This window comes from Carettochelys insculpta, chromosome 2 (genome assembly GCF_033958435.1).
Source record: "Carettochelys insculpta isolate YL-2023 chromosome 2, ASM3395843v1, whole genome shotgun sequence".
In the NCBI taxonomy this organism is placed as follows: Eukaryota; Metazoa; Chordata; order Testudines; family Carettochelyidae; genus Carettochelys; species Carettochelys insculpta.
Genome location: NC_134138.1, coordinates 126,066,221 through 126,085,448, shown reverse-complemented (window position 1 = coordinate 126,085,448; position 19,228 = coordinate 126,066,221). Strand labels below are relative to the sequence as shown.

At 42.7% G+C, this 19,228-nt stretch overlaps 1 protein-coding gene across 3 annotated transcripts in view; it reads left to right on the top strand.

The window, feature by feature from the left end:
* Positions 1-19,228, top strand: part of BMP6 (bone morphogenetic protein 6) — a 140,316-nt gene that overhangs the window by 89,411 nt on the left and 31,677 nt on the right. For all 3 annotated transcript variants that reach the window (XM_074987704.1, XM_074987703.1, XM_074987702.1), the window contains exon 2: positions 8,280-8,472. In XM_074987704.1, the coding sequence (XP_074843805.1) occupies positions 8,280-8,472 (193 nt within the window). The remainder of the gene's footprint in view (positions 1-8,279; positions 8,473-19,228) is intronic.

Here is a 19,228-nt window from a genome sequence, read left to right as displayed (position 1 = left end):
AGGGAAATACCAATAAATTGCATGAGACCTGTATTATGATAATATGCAAAGCTACCTCCTGAAGAAAGGCTCTGCCTTAGTCTAGAAAGTACGCACAATAAACAAGCAGGCACACACACAAGTTCTAAAGTGTGCATGTAAGTGAATGTACCGCTGAATCTCATGTCTATCACATACACGTATTTCCAGCTGTGAGCGGATAATCTTTAAGTTATTTGAGATGATAGAATGGAATAAAATGAGAACATGTCCTTCCATCCATGAAAATAAACCCTGATATCTACTGTGAAAACAACTAATAGATTATTACTATTACAATAAACAACATAGCAAAAAAAAATTGATAAATTCCTAGAAAGAATGAAAAGACATACCAAAGAATGAAGGACCCCAACTGTTGCTGGAGAAAGATTGATTCAAATTGGAACAGCTGCTACGAAGAGTTACCAGAATGATTTGGGGAAAGGAATCTGGAAGAGGTTGGCTTGTTTTAGCTTGTTAAAAGGAAGGCTGATAGATAGAAACTCTCTAGAAATACCTTAGGGACGTAAATACTAACAAGGTCTTTAAGCTAAAGGACAACGTCAGCGCAAGATGGAATGGGTATAAACTGGTTGTGAACAAATTCTTGTACTTGGAAGGTGGTTTCTTCCTGATAGTAGATGGGTGATGTCTGGGAGCAGCCTCACAGGAGGAATTGGGTGAAGTCGGGAGAATTGCTCAATTAGTTTTAATGAAGAGCTGGATAAGTTTGAGAGTGCAATTGCATGACAGGCTTGCTTGTGATGGTAGGAGGCAGGGCTCAACGGCAAGGGGGCATGCTTCCAGTTTGCCTTGTGTTCTTAAAGTTCACGCTTCAGGGTTTCAGTTGACCACTGTTGGGTCAGGGAGGGATTTTTAACTCCTATCTCGGCAGCATCAGAGATGCCCGGGGCTGGAAATACAGTATTTTGGACTGCATGGACCAGGCCTCTGGGGCATTGAGTGTCCTGCTCTTGCTCCCATGCTCCTGTTCTGATTGCCACATGCGGACTTGGGAAGGAAGTTCCCCCCAGGTCACATGGTCGATGACCTTGTTTGGTATTGACGTTGTTGTCATGAGTGCTGTGTGGGTGCGTGCGTGTGTGTGTCCTCCTTTGCTGCACTTGCCAGGGTTATCTGGGAATATATCATTTAATAATTTCCCTGCCACTTTAGGGGGTCTTCAAACACTGGGGCATATCAATCCTCCTAGTCCTTTTCTGAGGCACATGATATTCTCGTCTTCTGTGGGCTGTAGTCTCCTGTGGACTTCAGATGCTGGCTTCACTGTGTGGGTCACATTGTGACACTTGACATACCGGGGATCAGACTTAGATGAGTGAGTGATCCTTTGTGGCCTTAGACTCCGACTCTAAGATGGGTCCTGATTATCTGGATCACTTCTTCCCTTCTTAATTACAGATGTGTTAGTTTGACCTCAGTAGTAGGGAAGGTTTTAGAATAAATTGTGAGCAACAAATGTCCTATTAGAATTTTAAACTGCATGGAAATCAACACCAACGAGTACACATAAAAGTTTGACATGAGTCATATGCTTTGAGAGGCCTGTATATGTATGCATGCGACTCCATCACTTACATGCACATGTGCAGATAGTTGATTTTAATACTTGTAAGCAAATTATTAGTCGATGTTCACAAACTTGCTTCTTCACAAAGGGAAAATGGAAGTTAAACTCCTGTGATTTTTTTTTCATATTGTGTGTAGTGCTTATGTTACTTTTATTATGTTACTCTCTACTCGGGTTTTAGTGTTTAAAAAGGGCTTACTTTTATTGCTTGTTATTCCTGTTGGCCCTCTAGAACAAATATAGCTTTGGCGGAGGAAGGTAGATTCTGTTCTATCATGCACAAAATCTTGTGTTTTCTTAAGCTCCAATTAGTTTTGTATTGTGCAAACCCACTGAAAGCCATTATTACATAGGAAGCAGAGGGGATTTTATGATTCCAACAGTTTTAGCCACATGGTATGTGTGTACCATGAGAAATACTGATGTTACATATTAAAACCTTGCCCTCCTTTTTACATCAGTCTAATCTCATTGATTTTTAGAGAAAAAAATATATGTAATCAAGTGCAGAACTAGCCCTTCAATTTGTTAAAAATGCTACTGTTGTGACAGAAGGGGCTTCTATTTGCTAGTGCTTTGTAGTTTTGAGTGCTGGGGAAAAAGGAGGTGAACCTTTTGGAGCTGAAAATTCTTGTTCGTAGGCACCAAAAGTAAAAGTTGCTAGAAATTGATTTATTAAATTTCAATCCATACATTGTGATTTTTACATACAGAAAGCATGTAAAGATTTCAGGCTCGTCTTTATTTTAAGATGTCAGGCTTTGGATTGAATGAATATTGCCAGTGCCAGGTGTTCAAAACCTCACGAGTCTGTTCCCTGAAAAGTCATGATGTTGACCTAAAAATCATGATTACTTTTCATTTGCCTTCTGTATGCTGAGCCTGTGTGGTGCATTCAAGTTCACATCGTCAGACTTTCCTTCATAACCACAAGAGCTAGAAACATACAGCGATTTAAAAGTGAGAAGTGTGTTACAAGTGGTAGGTTTATTTTAAAATCCAAAGATTTTCTGTGCCAAAATAGCAATTGCAACATTAGTTTAGAATTAAAATACACAACATTCAGATCCACAGTAACCTTAACTTTGAATTTCTGGCTTTTTAATATTTACTCATAGTGGTGTATTCATACAGTTGTGTTTTTGACTATTTGCTAAGAGCTGACATAACACGCTACCACCACCTTCTCTATTGACTATTTATATGTATAATTCAGACCTTTCTTGTAACAATAATCATGTCCGCAGTTTAGCCCAAACCATAATCCCAGGTGCAAACTCTCCCAAACTTTATACTCCCACCTCTTCTTGTGGGTATGGTACAGTATCTAAAACTGCTGTAATAAGTAATACAGCAGTAAAACAGTAATCTTGGTAAGGCTGTAATTTTTATCAGAGTCGTGCAGTATTTGCTGTCTTCTCTGCTAGTATTGGCTAGAGTGCCAGAAGACGACCAGCACTACAAACAGGTTGAAAACAACCTGCTTCTTTATTTTTTTTTCTTCTGCCATCAGTTTATAAAGTTCAGCTGCATACAGAGGCCTTAGGTTAGAACTTTTGGTTTGGACTTGCACAGACTACTGATCAGACAAGCCTGAACAAGTTCACATTGGGGGAAAAAAATTGGAAAACCAGCATAAAAAAATTGTTCTTTTCCTTCTCACTGCTCCTTTGGATGGTGTGCACTGTCTGCTCTTCAAATAATGGCTCACCTGATGTAATGTAACGTGATGATGATCCTGGGAAGCAGCCGCAGTTACAGCTTTGCCTTTCAGTGCTTTGCTGTAGGCTTTACAACATGATTTCTTGGTTAACATTGAACTGTTTGCGTAACACGGTTAAGAAAAATCCCCACTGTGAACAGCTGTTGGAGTTTTTGTTTTAAGGCTTTCCTGTATAATGAAAACAACTGATGATTCACTTGAAGGTATAACACTAAATATGTACAATTTAAATATCCCACCAAACCCACCCATGCAAGGAGAAACTCCATGTTACACTAAAGAAATTTCAGAAAATCTTTTCAACCAAACAGTTAAACATTTATGCTAATTTCATACAAGTTTCATTTAATTTTTGTCCCAGTCCTCTTAGATTGTAGGCACACTTTCTGGACAAATGCTAAAGGGACAACATCAATTTAAAAATCACCTTTCTGAATTTGTTGCATGTGTTGCTGTAGCCACTGTTTATTGCAGCTGAAAGATCTGAGAACAAAAGTGTATTTTGTTTTGATTAATATACTCTGACAGCACTTTGGGTCTTGAGTGCACACAGTTTCATCATTTCCCTTTTGTAATTTTTGTCAGCTTTCCTTGTTTGTGTGGGTCTTCCATCATGGCAGTGAGACACACAAAATATTTACAAAGTGCTTGTCAGATCATAAATACCGAGAGGGGAATTCAGGGCATGTGTTACACTGGAAACTTCTTTGTGCTCTTGTAAAAATGACTAGATTGCCAGTTGACTCTTATTACTTTTAAATTGCATGTTTTGGACCAGAGGCAGCAAAAAGGTACGTAAGTCTCACATCACTTCTCCATATTTGGATATTTAAATTTGGGGGGACTTGAGCCCACATATTGTGTTCCCACTGAGTGTCAGGTGGGATAGCACTTTCACTTCTATGCTTACTGATGCTGAGTGAAATCTTGAGGAAGGGCTTCCTGTCTGTGACTGGCTAAAAACATAGAATGTTTTCTTTCATTTCTTTGTCTGACTCTCTCCTTTTCTGATTCAAGTCTTACTGTCTCCCTCTTATCCTGTTCTCTCATTTGCCTTTCTACCCTTTCCTAGGGCTCTTCCTTGTCCTGCTCGTTTTCTGCCCATTCTCTCCTTCATATTTGCCTACCATACTTTTCTCCATCCAACCTCATCTTTTGCAACAAACCTTGGAAAAAGTGGTTCTTCTGTGTGCTCGGTTTTCCCCATGCTGCTTTGTTTAGCACAATCTGAACCGAGTCCCACCCTGACTGGCAAGTGTAGTAGAGAGTTGAGGGGGTAGAGCGCAAATTGGTTGTACTGGCAGAATTGGGCAATATGTAGAGATAAAGAAGCTACGTGCTAAATGAGAGACATACAGATCTAATAGGTACTCAGGCAAGAATTATTGTTTCATTCTTCCCACACCTCTCTCTCCTAATAGTGGATTCAGACCACTCTGTATACATCTGTGTATCCTCTGGTAAATGTTCAGGTCTTGGTGTCTGTCCCTTTTAGTATTAACTCCCTAACCCTTTCTTGTTTATTGCCTGGACTCTTCTGTACCCATTAAATGTGCCAACATGGCATTAGAGAAGTATGCCCTGTCTGGGGATGGAAGTAGACGGAACACTCCTAAAATAACCACATATTCCAGCTCCTTTTACAGAAGGTATATAAAGCATATAAATGAATGCATGCCTGCTAACACTGGTGTATATCCATATACATCATGGTTTCCCAAACTGGGGGCATAACCCCCACCCCCGGTGGAGCGTGAAGAAATTCCAGAGGGGTGGGAGGTGACCCAATCCCCTCATCATTCCCCCGACCCAAAGCAATATCCGGCCTTTGCTTCTGGCTCTTGGCCCCTGCCATTTCTTGTGGGTGACCTGGTGCAGCCGTTATAAAAAGCAGGTAGCCGGCGAAGACCCACGTGAAGCTTGCTGCTTTCTGCAAAGGTGATTGAGTGTGGGTTGCGGGGGAGGAGGAGGAGCAGGGTGGAGTTACATGGGGGGCTGGGGGTGCCTAGCTCAGGTGAGGGGGATGGGGATGGGGTAAGAGCAGGGGGCTAGGGATGCCTGGCTTTGTGGGAGGGAATGGCAGGGGCTCGGGGTGGGCAGCTTGCAGGGCTCGGGCAGCTGGCTGGCTTGCTGGACTCATGGGGCTTGGGCAGCTGGCACTGGCATTGCAGGGCTCAGGTGGCTCTGGCTGGTGGCTGACCCTGGCAGTGTGGGGCTCAGTTGGCTCAGGCTGGCGGGCAGCCCCAGGAACATTGAGCTTGGGTGGCTTGGGCTGGCAGACAAGTGGCTGGCCCAGGCAGCTTGGGAGGGTGGGCAGGCAGCTGGCCCTGGCATTGTGGGGCTTGGGCAGGTGGGTTAGGTAGCTGGCACATGGCTGGGGCGGGCAACTGGGGGGTGGGCAGCTTGTCCCAGCAGCGCAGGGCTTGGGCGGACAGGCGGCTGGCCCCTGGCGGCGTGGGGCTCAGGTGGGTCGCTCTGGCAGCTCAGGTCTCAAGTGGGCAGGCAGCTGGTGCAGGCAGCTCTGGTGGCTGGCATGGGGCTCAGGCAGCTGGCCATCTGAGGCTCCCCCAGGCTCCCCCAAGGGGCCAAGAAAAACTATTTGTGCTTATTTTTAATTTTAAATAACATTTTATATCGAGTTTTTGCGTGTGTTTTAAATTGGGTTGAATTTTTTGTTAAGGGGGTTGGATGATGGTAAGGAAATGAGGGGAGGAGCGTGAGGGTTGCTCAAAAATCAAAAGAGGGGCATGATGCCAAAAAGTTTGGGAACCACTGGCCTACGTGAAAGTTTTATTTTAGATGAGTTGTCTTCATGGTCCCATGGAACATTAGGAAGAGACAGTGAGGGCAATCCTAAGTAAAAATCTCTGCCTACAGTGCAGTGACATCTTTGGTTAAAAGAAGCATCAGCCAATAAAGAAGACGGGAAGGATATGGTAAAACTGAACAGATATACTCTGAAACATCAGAAAGGAATGATGCCACTACAGACTGTAATGCTCTAGGCTGGTGCACTGTCTTCCGGCAACATCCATAATCTGGCATGAATTCAGTTAGCTGGATGTCCACGTCTCATGGGTGTTGCCAAGTTTCCCGTGACCCCATAAAGTTTGTTTACAGCCAGCAGTCCTGGCTCTCATTGTTCTGTGGTGTTATTTAGCTCTGGTTTACCCATAAATGTCTTCTAAGAGCCCAGTAAGCAGTGGAAGTGTTGGTAATACTGCTAGATGATATTGACCTCTTGTGGTTCAGCAAATTCTTTCATTTAGCACCTGTCAGGTCCCAAGGGTGCTGGACTAGAGAGGCTCCATCTGTCGTTGGTACAATCTATGATGGAATACAATGAGCAATCCAGCCCTCCTCCTGGAAGCTCTTAGGTGAATGGTTTTCAATCTGTGGTCCACAGATCCCTGGGGGGAAGGACACAGGCTGCCTTACACTTTCCAAAGGGTTCCACACCTTCGTTTGCAATTTTTAGAGGCCTGCAAATAGAAAAGATTGAAAAAACACTGTCTTAGACTCAATAGCCTGTATTCTCATTTGTGTAAATTCTGAACTGATCAGGCCAATATTTTAATAACTCTGAGGTGCCAAATTTAATGACCTTAATGATCACAATTTGCAAATTCACATATTGATCCCATACCTTTACATAACATCCTTAGTGCAAAGTACTGTGAAGTGTACCACACATGGTTAGTTGTAGGTGAAAAGATTTCCAGGCACGCTTCAAAGAGCAGGAAATGACGAAGTGACTTCAAGGGAACTGCAGTAGAGTTTTAGCTAGATGAGGCCCCACAAATGAGAGAACGGCTCCCAACTGCAGATTAGTAATAGGGAAAGGACAGAGAGGGAGCCAAGATTAGAGTTGGGACGGGGAAGGACAAATAGGCAGAAATGATAGTTGAGGGGTGTCTGCCCATGGGCTGTGTGAATTGAGAATAGTGGGTGGATTGCTTTTCTTAGGTTACGTCAGCACTTTCAGTTGATTGACAAAATGTTTGTTATTCATGGATGCTTAAACCCCAGCTCCGTACCCCTGAATGACAAAAGTTTTTTGTCTGGGCAAGTAGAAGTGTAAAAGCCGCTTTGTCACCAGGAGTCATGTAGGGAATGGTATGGCCTGTCCTGAGCAGGAGCAAGTTTAACATGTTGAGAAGAAAAAGCATCAGGGTGACTTAATCCTCCCTTCACCACTTACCCATAGTTAGATTTTTCATTTTGGTAACATAATGTTGACTTATTTATGACTGAAACAATTTCTGTTTTAGCTCCATGGGTGAGAGCAACTTTCCTGGAATTTTTTTAAGTCTTTATTGTTCATAAATATTTGAAAACAAATTGTTCACTTAATTAATTTTATAATAAAGATGAAAAGCAGAGCAAGTAAAGGAAAAAAAACCTCTAGGGAAGAAAATGAAAATCCTAAGGTGTAGAACTTTTAGGATAAATGCAGGTGGCTTGATGTGGGCTTCACTTACCATATCTCTCTCATACTTACTTATGAGCGTCAGTGCTTCAGTAGGAACCAGAGACACCCAACCAAAACCAAGGAGGCTACTGGTTTGCAGTTCTCTTACAGGAAAGCAAGCTTCCACAAAGGGAAGAGAGAGTGGGTGATTTTGTTCAGATTTATCCCTGGACATAGATTAATATTTGTATTACATTATTTTGATTGGCAGTCTAAAGCACAAACATGAGACTCAGGACGTCTAGGTTTTGTTTCTGGATCAGCCACTGATTTACACGTCACATGCAGCTCACTTAATTTTATCTGTTCCTCTCTATGCTTCAGTAACTCCATCACAGTGGAAAAAATAATCTCCTCTCTCACAGGGTAAAGTGAGGCTTGGCAAATACTGTATAGAGCTTTGAGATGAAAAAATGCAAAAACTCTTAATTTCAATTTGTCAATCTTTGTTTCGTTTTTTTTAATTTTTTTAGTTGAATATGACAAGGAGTTCACACCTCACCAGCGACACCACAAAGAGTTCAAGTTTAACTTGTCCCAGATTCCAGAGGGGGAGGCTGTCACTGCTGCAGAGTTCCGAATCTACAAGGACTGTGCCATGGGGAGTTTTAAAAATCAAACCTTTCTTATCAGCATCTATCAAGTCCTTCAAGAGCATCAGAACAGGTACATAAAGGACAGTCCATCTGTTCCATTAACACAGCAAATGTAAAGGCTGGGGTAGAGAGCTCTGTTCATAAGGGGCTGAAAATATCATGAAGATGCAGAAATCACTTAGGATACTTTTTGCCCGGGTTAATAAGAGTTGTTGCTGTTCAAATTTCATTTATTAAGAATTAGATTTAATAAAATATAAAACGGATAGCGACTGGAAAAAAAACAGGGTAATTTAAGTCTGGAATGTCATTTTGGGAGTATGATGTTGATTTTAAAGAAAGATGAGTGAAACCATGCAATTGTAGACTAAAGGTTCCATATTGCTAACATTGTTCATGTGTGCTAAAAAGGATATGTTCAGATAGATATTAAAAAGATATGCAGTTGAACCTATCCTGGAAATTTAGAGTAAAACAGAGAAACGTTGGTAAGCATTGTCATCCTGAGTCTCCTTGGAGCTGCTCCTTTGTAAATAAGCAGGACGGTAACTTGATTGACTTTAGGTGAATTGCACCCAGCAAAATTAGCAGAAGGGAGGCCTAGATTTATAGGAGCCAACCTTGCCATCTTGATAAGTCAAAATATTTTACTTTTTATAGGAACATCAAATTCAATACACTTGGAACATTAGGCTATTTTCCCCAGGAATTCCCTGTTGAAGTTTAGTTGATCCGTAGAAATGTGGGACTGGAGAGGACCTCTACAGGTAATCTAGCCCAGTCCCCTGCGCAGAGTCAGTTCTATCAGTCGTACTCAGACATCTAAGGCAGGGAGGGTCGCTTTTGTATCACAATTTAAATAAAAAATTGATTTTAGATCAAGTTACCAGAAAAGCTAAGATTGACAGTGCACTTAATTTTGGAGTAAGCTCCATTGAACTCATTGGCACTTCTCTTTTTTGGGAAAACAAGTGTGGAATGGGATACCCTGGGAAAAAATGAGTTATGCTGAAGTAAAATAGGGAATATATTTATGGCATCACCTTTATGGTCTGTGGTCATGATGCCCCAAAATAAGGGACATGCATTATATAATAAAGAAAATGACCACAGTGGCAACTGGCAATTCTATGGATTTCTCTTACTGTAGCTTTCTGTATTGTGTACTTGAGTGATAGATTCTAACCCTAGTTAACTAGTTAAACAAGCCATAAGGATTAGCTAAGATAAATCTTTTTTTTCCTAATCACATCCAACACTGCAAACAGCTTGGGAATTTACTTGTCAAATCACACTAACAGGCACAGAGTCTTGAAGAATGATGTATTGAAAAGTGAATTATTTAAGCGGCTAACCATTTTGCTCCATTCAGACATATCCACGTCCTTTTTCTTCCAATAAGCAGTTTTCCTTATGATTCATTCTTACAGCTAGGCCCCGCATCATCATCTTGCATGGCTTATGCTTGATGTGTCTTCCTTTTTTACCTAGGGGATGAATTTTTTCAAAATATTCCCAACTAGGGTCTCTTATGTCCAGAAGCCATGATGGTTTTTCTGTGGAAAAAGCATGGGTGAATGTAGGAAGCGATGTGTGTGCTGAATAATGTCTTCCCTTTTTCTGTCTAGTCCAATCCAGCATTCCTTCCTATGCTGCCTCCGCCCTTTCCAGTGTATTGTCTCTGTCCTAAGATAATATCCACAGGTCCACCACCACATGAGTACAAAACAAAATGAGTCCTATCCAGGCTGGGTCTTTCTTTTGTGCATGTTATTTTTTTAGGCTGCTGAAAAACAGAAATTGGAAGCCCAGCACTTTTAAGAAGGAAGAGCTGATAGTTAGACTGGGCAGACCAGAGCCATTAATTCATTTTTGAGAGTGTAAATTGTGTGTGTGTAGCATGTTTATGTTGAGGTTTAATTGTAACTGGTTTTTAATTGATCTTAACAAAACAAAAAATCTGATTTAGAAAAAAATCAATTTTTATCCACCCTTATCCCCATGAGTCATGAGCTAAATTGGCCATCAGCATTACCCAAAAGAGCCATAGTAGTGTGAATTCATTATTTCATTTACTATCAAATCAATTGTCCATCTGCTTCTAAATTCCCTGAGGGCCGTTCTGAGAGGGTGAGGAGAAGGGGCTATGCTCATGTGTAACAGGATGCTACTCGCTCTTCTTCCCCTTCCTCTCACAATCAGGGAGTACACAGCTTGCACCACTTACTTACAACTCTGCCCCCTCCCCTTGCCAGCCAGGAGTGAGAGGAATTCAAGTAAGCAATGGAGCTTACTCCAAAATTGTCTTTTCCCCCTTGCTCCCTGATCATGAGGGGAAGAGGAAGGCTCATGTGCTGTGTAAGGAGCCACATTAAACAGTCATCAGCAGAGCCTGTGCCGCAGTCTGAATATCCCTGAGCTAAACCCTCCCTTTCTGGTAGGTGTGTAACTTGCTCTTAAAGCCTCCCCATGACGGCCAGGCCATATCTTCTTGAGGTTCCAGCGTGTGAGCACTAGGGTGTGTGCCTACGAATTGTCTACACAGACTGCACTTCTGGTGACACGGGCAAAATTAGACTCTCAAATTCTTAATCATTGGAGTGCACAATTTATAGCTCCTTAAGCTTAGAGTGGAAGAAGTGGATTTTTTTTTTAAACTTTATTTTTAAATACCTGTACAGCTAGAAGGCTTTTCCCAATGTCATCCTAAATATCCCTAGGTGTAATTTAAACCCATTACTACTTGTCCTGTCCTCAGTGTTTAAGGAGAAGTTTGTCACCTTTCTCTTTATAACAATCTTTTATGTACTTGAAACTGATATCTCTTCCTGTCTTCTCTTCTCCAAACTAAAGAAACCCATGTTTTCTATCCTCTCTTCTAGGTCGTGGTTTTCTAGACCTTGAATAACATTTGTTGTTGTTCTCTGGACTTCCCAAGTTATCTACATCTTTCCAAAAGTGAAACACCAAGAACTGGACATAGTATTCCAGTTGAGTCCCTAAAAGTGGAAAAATTACTTCTTATGTCTTACTTCCAGCACTTTTGCTAACAGATCTTGGAAATATGTTCTTAAGGATAGCTAGAACCCACAGCACAAAAACTATATGCAATCATTTGAACCAGTTAATGGGTAATATTCATGGAAGGGAAGCATGAAGACAAAAATTAGATTAGTGGTCAGTTACATATCAAAGAAAATCTGAGCCACATAAGCAATTATTGGCTAATGATGCTATTCCTATAATAAAAGAAATGAGAAGACGCAGCAAACTACAGCATTACAAGGAAATGTGTTCTTGTCCTTGTGATGGTTTGCAAGGTGGTGGTGGTCTGTGATGATTTCCACATTTTTTCTGTTGAGGTCATTTTTGGAGCCATGCCTTAGGTGAATAATAGTGGTGAAGACTCAGCAACTGTTCATAAAATGAAGCTGAGAGGAGTACCATTTGTAGAAAAGGACTGGAGTTATTGGCATAATATCAATGAAATATTTGATATGCTTGTTGGGAATTATATTGGGTTATGGACTGCTAGAATCTCATGCTTGCTAGCTAGAAGAATAGATGAGCAAATATGGAAGATTGTCTTGCAATGGTAGAAATTCCATGGACAGATAGACTTTTTATAGTTTCATTTATTCTGTTCATTATGACTACATAGACTTAAACACCAAAATCCAGGACTTTTTCTTCCACAAATACATATTTCCATCACTGACACTGAAGGAAAATCTCTTAACTAATGTAGCTTTTGGCTTTAAATATAGCTTCTCCACACCATTCACTAGAGCAAGCCATAGCAATGCATATTTCAGCAGATCTGACATTTCATCTACTGTGGGGCATTGGTAAGTTTTATTTTTATGTAACATTAATTTACTCCAATTTATTCTATTATTAAAGGCTAGTGAAGGGAAATGGGACTCTAATATGGTCCATAGCAATTAATGCTCCAGGTTTTTTAGAGACTGGTAGTCTTTGTTTCAAAGGAGTTGTTAGTTCTGCATGTGGTGGTGTCGACAAGCCATATCTATTTCAGATAGTATCTGAATACACACAGTGCCTGAACACAGGTTGCACTCTGGAGTTGGGAAATAAATATACCTTTTTATTGAGGCTTTAGTACTCATGCAAGATTGACATCCCTGGCTACTGCAGCCTGATGTTTAGTCACAGAACTGGTACGCTGCAGCCCAGTAGCACCTCGATACATCGCGAGAGTGATCACCTAAAGAGAGACATCTCCCCATTCACTCCTTTAATGTTTTTCTTGCTGAGATGGCACGTAATGAGTTGCTTAGACTATTAGACCAGGTTGATGTGTCTTGTTGTATTTGGCTTAGTAACTTCCTTTGATCTGCTGTTACTTATAGCCATGTAAAATTTACTCTTCATTAGTATTAAACCTACTGTAAATAATTGTTACTTGCGGCGGGGAGCAGAGAGACAGCTGTGCATATCACTTTATGTAGAGTAAGATAGATGTAGCTGGAGTTCTGGTCCCACTGGGGCTGTGCACCTGGGTGCTGGGAAGAGTCTCTAACTGAGCCTTCTCTGAGCTGATCTGAGCTCAAAGTCCGTGTTGCTCTGCTGCGTGCCTGTAATGAGGTGCTGGCTAGAAAGTGAGCTGAGAATTTAATCTAAGCCAAACAGACAGCAGTTTTCTATCACAATTGGCGTGGGCAATGTGTGAACTGGTAACCCAGATTAAGATCTCCAGAGTTATTTACAAATGTTTAACTCCTCTGTTCACTTAGGGAATTTTATTTTTATACATATTTGTGTTTATGTTGGAGGAGGGGGCAGGAGGCATTTCTCACTAAAGAATCAGGCACTTTGGATGCGTGCCTAGGACTTGTCTACGCAGACTGTACTTCTGGGGACAAGGGCAAAATTAGGCCCATAAATACTTAATCATTAGAGTGCACGCTTCTTAAGTCCTTAAGAGTAGAAAGAGATTGTTTTTTAATTTTTATTTTTAAATAGATAATGTTTTTTGAGAAACACTAACTGATGACCACTTTGTAACTTCAACTTCTATTTACATTTGTGATGCTCTAAGATGGGGTTGCCAGACCCAAATAGATGACCAGGCTAGTGTAACAGATACACTTTTCTTGCCTCCCATTAAAGGCGCTTCTTTTCAGATGCTTGCCAACATCTATACCTAGGAAAGTTCACATTTGAACACACCCCATCTTCTTGCCTTGAAGTCTCTTTGGATGCCCGACGTGAAGTCTGAAACACACTTGCTTTGAGTAACCTTATCCTTTGATCATTAGTCCACTTATGTTCATCACAAGGAAAAGAAAATAACTCTCTGTAGAAGTTGTGGCTGAAGTTTTGCTTTGGTGATTCATTTGGAATATATTGTTTTCTTTGCCTATTGGGAACAGTGTTTTATAGCTCAAAATCAGAAAAGCAAAACTTCTTTTAAGAAAAGGAACCAGCAAAATGTTTGTAAGGCTTGTATTGAGCTCCAGCAGCTGACAACTGAACAGCTGCCTTTTACTTGAAAGACTGCGTTGTCCTACTTCTTCTAGACTAATGACTTGAATTAGGACCTGATATTTCTTGGCACTTGATGACATTGTACTAAATGAAGAAGAGTATGTAGACATCCTGAATTCTAGCCACAGAAACTTTAACTCAGCTAAATGGAAGAAGAAGAATATGGGGAAATTCTAGCTGGGTTTGAGGGTGGACAAAGGTGAAATTTAGTGCTTGCATGTGACATGGTAGATTGATGGAACTGTAATTTATCTCTCCATCTAAAACAGACACAGGCTAGGAAGCTGCAGCAGCACCTTTCTTGCACCATTCCCCTACCTAATAATAATTTTCAGACCTAATCAGGGGGATTCACCATTAGCTCTGAGATAAGATGCCCATTCAGCCATTAATCTTTCTTCTTGAAACTGCCAGCAAGAGTGCCAACTGAGATGCAGACACAAATTTGCTAGGGAAGGGAAAAATTTATGGGCTGATGAAGCACCTTTGAGTTGTGATGATTCTTGGTGATTACTAACGTGTGATGGATTTGAATGAGTCATTGAAATGTGAAAAGCTGTGTGTGTCTTTGAGCAAGAAAAATCATAAATGTGCCCTAAGAGAGAATCCATAAATGCATGAGTTTGGGGAGATGAAGCCTCAGTTAATAAATGAACCAGATTAGAAGACTGAGCATTTCAAGAAAGAGAAAAGGGGAAACTACAGGGAAGAGACCTGGAATGGGGGCACAAAAATAAGCGATTCACCCCCCCCCCCAAAGAAGTACGCCTGAAGTAACAAGGGAAAAGATGCACCCTTAATCATCCATTGATACAGATGCATGTAATAACTATTATTGAGCACTTCTTATGGAGCAAAAAAAATTCCCCACTGATGAACTTTGGGAAGGTTTTGGTTGTGAGGATCTTATGGCAGGTGGAAATAACCCTTTCTGAGTTAAGTTAGATGACATAAGAATTTAAATTTAAAAAAAAAAACAAATATTCTGCTCCTTAAACCTGGTCTGTATTATGGTTTCTATTGTTTACTACTGATGGATCTGTACTGGTATTGAATAGTGTGGATCCCTTTTTTGCCATTGTAGGCAAGGCTGAAGACAAGCTGACAGACATAACTATTCATACAGTAAACCCTTGAGTTCCTACAACCACCACGTAAATTTCCGCACAAGTAGAGGGGAGATGGGAACCAGGCTGCAACCTGGTTCTCAGCTCCCCTGGGCTAGCAGGAACCAGGAAACTGACCAGCCTACCAGAGCTGTTCTGTTTTTTGGCTCCCAGAGTGTCAGAGAGCCAGGAACCAGGCTGCCACTTGATTCCCAGCTCCCCACTGCTTACAGCACCTGGGAAACTGACCAGCAGCCTGGCTCCTGGCTCCCCTCCCCTTGAAGAACAGAGCTCCCAGGTCCCCTTCACTCCTTGGAGCCAGGAAACTGACTAGGGCTGCCATGGTCAGTTTCCTGACTCTGCAAGCAGAGGGGAGTTGGGAGCCAGGCTGCCACCTGGTTCCCAGCTCCCCACCACTCAGGGGCCTGGGAACCCACTCCTGTCTGGGGCGGTAGCCAACAGTCAGGCTGCCACCCCTCACAGGAGCAGTTTCCCCATTCCTGTCAGGGACAGCAGCCTACTCTTGGATGCTGCCCTTGACGAGCGGTTTCCCAAGTGATTTCCCACTCCTGTCAGGGGTAGCAGTTGTGTTAACCCGAGACGCACAACTTGGTTGTGTGTATCTCAAGGGTTTACTGTAGACCTTACAATGAAAGTCTCCTAGAGGCATGGTCTGTATCGGGGTGAGCAAAGTGGGGGGGCTGGCCCCCTTGAGGGGACATGAAATTTCAGAAGTGGGCAAAGTACGATTGGCTGCTGTCTCTTGGGCTCATCCATCTCCTTAAAAATGTTGAAATACGTTACTGTTTAAATGTATGTGTATTTTCACTTATATACTGATTCATAGTTTTTACATCCTGCGTACTTATTTTCTTACATGTGCCGGAAGGGGTTTTTTCCTCATACGAACGTAACCAAAATTTCTGTCAGTTTGGTTTACGTTAGACAAGTTGAGCGGCCCTTACTAATTGCAGAGACGAGAAGTGGGGCCTGACACACAAAGTTTTTTCACCCTGCACTCGCTCTCTCTGTTTTTGGTTTGGGCATGTATTGAGAAAGCAACCAAAAGGCAGCAAATGATTGTATGAGTTCTTGAAATAGCAGAAAACCATTGTGGAGTGATTTCACATATTTATTTAAACCAGCTGAAAAGCAAAAAATTATACTCAAGGTACCTGGAGAATCTGAGGCAGGGATTCAGGGCAGTGTGATCAAAGCAACATCCTTTTTTTATTTTTTATCCTGACTAATACAGTCAGCACTGTCTTGGTTCTCCTTCCACCCCTTCCAGTCCTTTTGTGAGGTAAAAATAGTGCTTAGCTGTTGAGAGTTCTTATGTAAATCAAATCATTGTTAGACCACATTTTTTTTCACTACAGAAACCATTGATGGTGTCAGCAGAACGTTGAGGAAAGATAAATGAACCTTAAGTATGGTCAGAAATTTGACTTGCCTTAAGCATCCCCATTTGAATGGTTATATAGATTTTTGTGGTTTGTGTAGAAATATCTTATTTTGAGTGTAGTGATCTAAAAATTTGCAACAAACTAACTGTGGGCTGGCCTGAGGTTAGGGGGTGGAAATGAAACACTTTTATAGAACAATACATCCATCTGCATCTGCTCCCTTTCGGCCTTTAACTTTTCAGAGACTGAGGTTGTGGCTATGCTGCAGTCAGTGTCTGAATGCAGCACATGTAGATGTAGCACATGTAGATGTAGTCGATCACGTTCTCTACCTGGTTTCTTTCAGCACACGAGCACTAGTTTTGGAAAGATACACAATAACAGGCCTGTACGTGGGAGGGATGCAAATGCACCACCCAGGCACCCTCTCCAACAAGGCTGGCTGGGGAGTACCTAGTGTGAGGTCTGGCCGCTGCCGTTGCCGCAGGGGATCGCCTCCCCTCAGTAGTCTCGCGTGCTCACTGTGCAGCACTTTGCTGCTGCTTCCCAGCCAGCTGAGCCCCGTGCTTCTCCGTGGGCTGCCGGGCGGCCCCCAGCAGCCAGGGAAGCCGTGGTGAGGGGCTGTGCGGAGAGTGTGGGAGGTTGGAGGAAGACTGAGGGGAGGTGCTCCCCTGCTGCTGCTGCTGCTTGTTCCCTGCCACAGGTGATCCTTCATCTCCTGGGCCAAGCGGAAGGAGACCTGGGGCTGAGCAGGAGGATTTTGGGACCTTGCTGGGGCAGGAATCAGGCTGAGTGGGTCCTTGGGCTGAGAAGGTGGGGGGGGAATCTTTGGGCTTAACAGAGATGAGGGGTTGTTTGGGGGGCCCTGCTGCTGCAGCTCAAATAGCCATGGACTCAGCAGTCTTAGCTGTGGTGGTGGAGCTGCTCCAATCTGGGCCTGGCCCCAGCAGCCAGGTAAAATAACCTGACCCCAGGGTCATTCCCCACCTCCACACACTTGTTGTTCCATACCCACCCACCCCTCTCAGCCCCCTGCCCTGGCTCCTGTACTCCTCCACCCCAACACCCTGCCATGAGCCCTGATGGCTTTGCTCTGGGCCTCTCACATGTTCCAACCCTCACTCCTGAACCCCTGACATCCCCAGCACCCTACCCTAACTTCTGCACCTCCACTTATTGCAACTCCCTCTGCCCTGAGCCCCTCGTGCACCTCTGCCCTGATTCCTGAAGTTCCACACCCCCAGCACACTGTCCTGTCTTCCCACACACACCAGTTCCACACTCTGAGCACCTCATATAACCCCAGCTCTGACTCCTGCACCCCCACATCCCCAACTCACTGCCCTGAGCCTCCCACACTCCACCCCACAATTTTAGGAGTATTTCTAATTGACTCCTAGATTTGGTTAGCATCTTAAAGTTGAGCTGCATGTGGGTAATGTGCATTTCGGTTTGTTCACTAGCTTGAGTTTTTAGCTGGGATGATAGTACAGGTATTCCAAGAGTAGTGTTCATTTTCTTTTAATTGGATTTCATATTAAATAACCATTGCTCCTTGTTAATTATCCCTTACTGGAATATGTAGAGAGTGCACAGTCCATAGGTGTGGAAGGAAATATATTCCAGTAAGGAATAATTAACAAAGGGCAATGGTTATTTAATATATAGGGTTTTTAATATTTCCTTCCACACCTGTGGACTGTGCACTCATATAAATCTAGGGTTGTTGTTTGTACTGGTGGTGCATGTCCCCACCCGACCTCAGTACTGCTGTCGCACATAAGAAATTTTGACCCACCCAAAAGCAAATTCAGTCTGCCCAAGGATGGGAGAGTCTTAGAGGGAACACTGCTCCTCTGCCCTGCATGCTGTTGGGAGAGGCTCCATTTATGTGCAGGGCTGGGGAAAGCTAGGACTCCGGTGTGCAGGGCAGCTAGGTGCGGGAGAGAGGGGTAGGGCAACAGGTGCCCCCCTGTGCACCAGTATGGCTGCCAGCAGTGGGGATGCTGGGGGAGAGGGGCAGGGTCAGGCTTTCTGGAAGGGAAGTTGGTGAGGGCATCAGGGCTAGTAGGATGCCTGAGGGTGGGGGGAAAGGTCAGAGCCCACTTGGGGGGGGGCAGAGACAGGGTGGTCCACATTTACCAACCAAAAAAAAAAATCACCCCCTTGCAGAAATTCCTGCTTATGGGCCTTCATAAGAGATTTCAAAAACCCCAAAGGAACTGAGGGGGTGCAAGTCTCATTGACTTTTAAGTGCTTGTGACCGTCTTCGTTATAAATGGGGGAGATATTCTACTTCTAAAAAAGTGGAAGATTGTAGTAATGCAGTCTTTTATCATGATGGAATTCAATCTTATGTCCATTTGTGTTCCCTAGGTATGCTGAGTGTGTGGAAGCAGAGGAGGGAGTCTGAGTTTTGATGCATTTTAGAAGAAATAGATTTATTTCTGGAAATAGGCCATTATGCATATTTTTCACTCAAGTTTTCTTGCTTTCTGTCTGTAAGGTGTTTAGTTGGCAATGGGAGAGTTGAGGACATTTGTGGTAGACCATCCCAACCAAGGGCTGATGTCTTTGATTATTAAATTCTCAAGGGTAAATATCTTGTTAATATGGACCTGAAAACACTCCTCCTCCACTGTCCAAGCTACTAATCCATTTTTGTTTTAAATGAAGCAGCCGTTTGAGCTGAGGATCAGAGGAAGGATATGCTGCCTTGATGGCTAACATTTATTAACTAGTTTCTTTTTTTATCACTGTTATCAAGAATGAAATATTGTAGCATGATGTGCGTAGACAGATT